Source organism: Eimeria mitis, genomic scaffold, assembly GCF_000499745.2.
Source record: "Eimeria mitis Houghton genomic scaffold, Emh_scaff1620, whole genome shotgun sequence".
Taxonomy (NCBI): domain Eukaryota; phylum Apicomplexa; class Conoidasida; order Eucoccidiorida; family Eimeriidae; genus Eimeria; species Eimeria mitis.
The window spans coordinates 878-1,385 of record NW_013569935.1 but is presented as its reverse complement, the minus strand read 5'-3'; the positions used below and the strand labels follow the sequence as shown (position 1 = coordinate 1,385).

Sequence of the window (508 nt, the reverse complement as noted above, 5' to 3'; positions counted from 1 at the left end):
CCGCACTTGGTGCATCGGACCTTATCGACTTCAGCTCCTGCAGAGGTTTCCGCATGAAAATAAATATTTTTATTGGTTTCGATGAATTAATTTTATTTATTTATTGTTTTTACACTTATATTTAACTTTATTTCATTATATTCGCCAAAAAATGAAAAAAAATACAGCTCAATCGAGCCGGATCTGAGCTGCGTATACACCCCAATTCGCACCACCAACGCACCTTCAAAAAAAACAGAAAAAAGAGTAGGCAAGTCCCCGCATTCAGGAGGATCATCTCCTCCTCCTCTAGCTGCTGCTGCTGCTGTTGTTGCTGCTGTTGCTGCTGTTGCTGCTGCTGCTGCTGAGGCTTGGGGGCCGCCTCGTACACATTCTCGCTGCGTTGCCTGTTCGTCTTTGGCTCCATAAAGCTGCAGCGTGTCTGCTGCTGCTGTTTCTGCATCTTCAGTATTTTTTCCCTTTGTTTCAAGGGAGAACGCTGCTGTGTTCGTTGCTGTTGCTGTCGCCG

The 508-nt window shown here is 45.5% G+C and overlaps 1 protein-coding gene across 1 annotated transcript in view; it reads right to left on the bottom strand.

The window, feature by feature from the left end:
- The window catches only part of EMH_0040640 (uncharacterized protein), a gene marked incomplete at both ends in the record, with an annotated part of 1,231 nt that extends 825 nt beyond the window's left edge, over positions 1-406 (bottom strand). The window contains 2 exons of the mRNA XM_013495531.1: positions 7-37; positions 224-406. Coding sequence (XP_013350985.1) covers positions 7-37; positions 224-406 — 214 coding nt within the window. The remainder of the gene's footprint in view (positions 1-6; positions 38-223) is intronic.
- Positions 407-508: the final 102 nt, after the last annotated feature.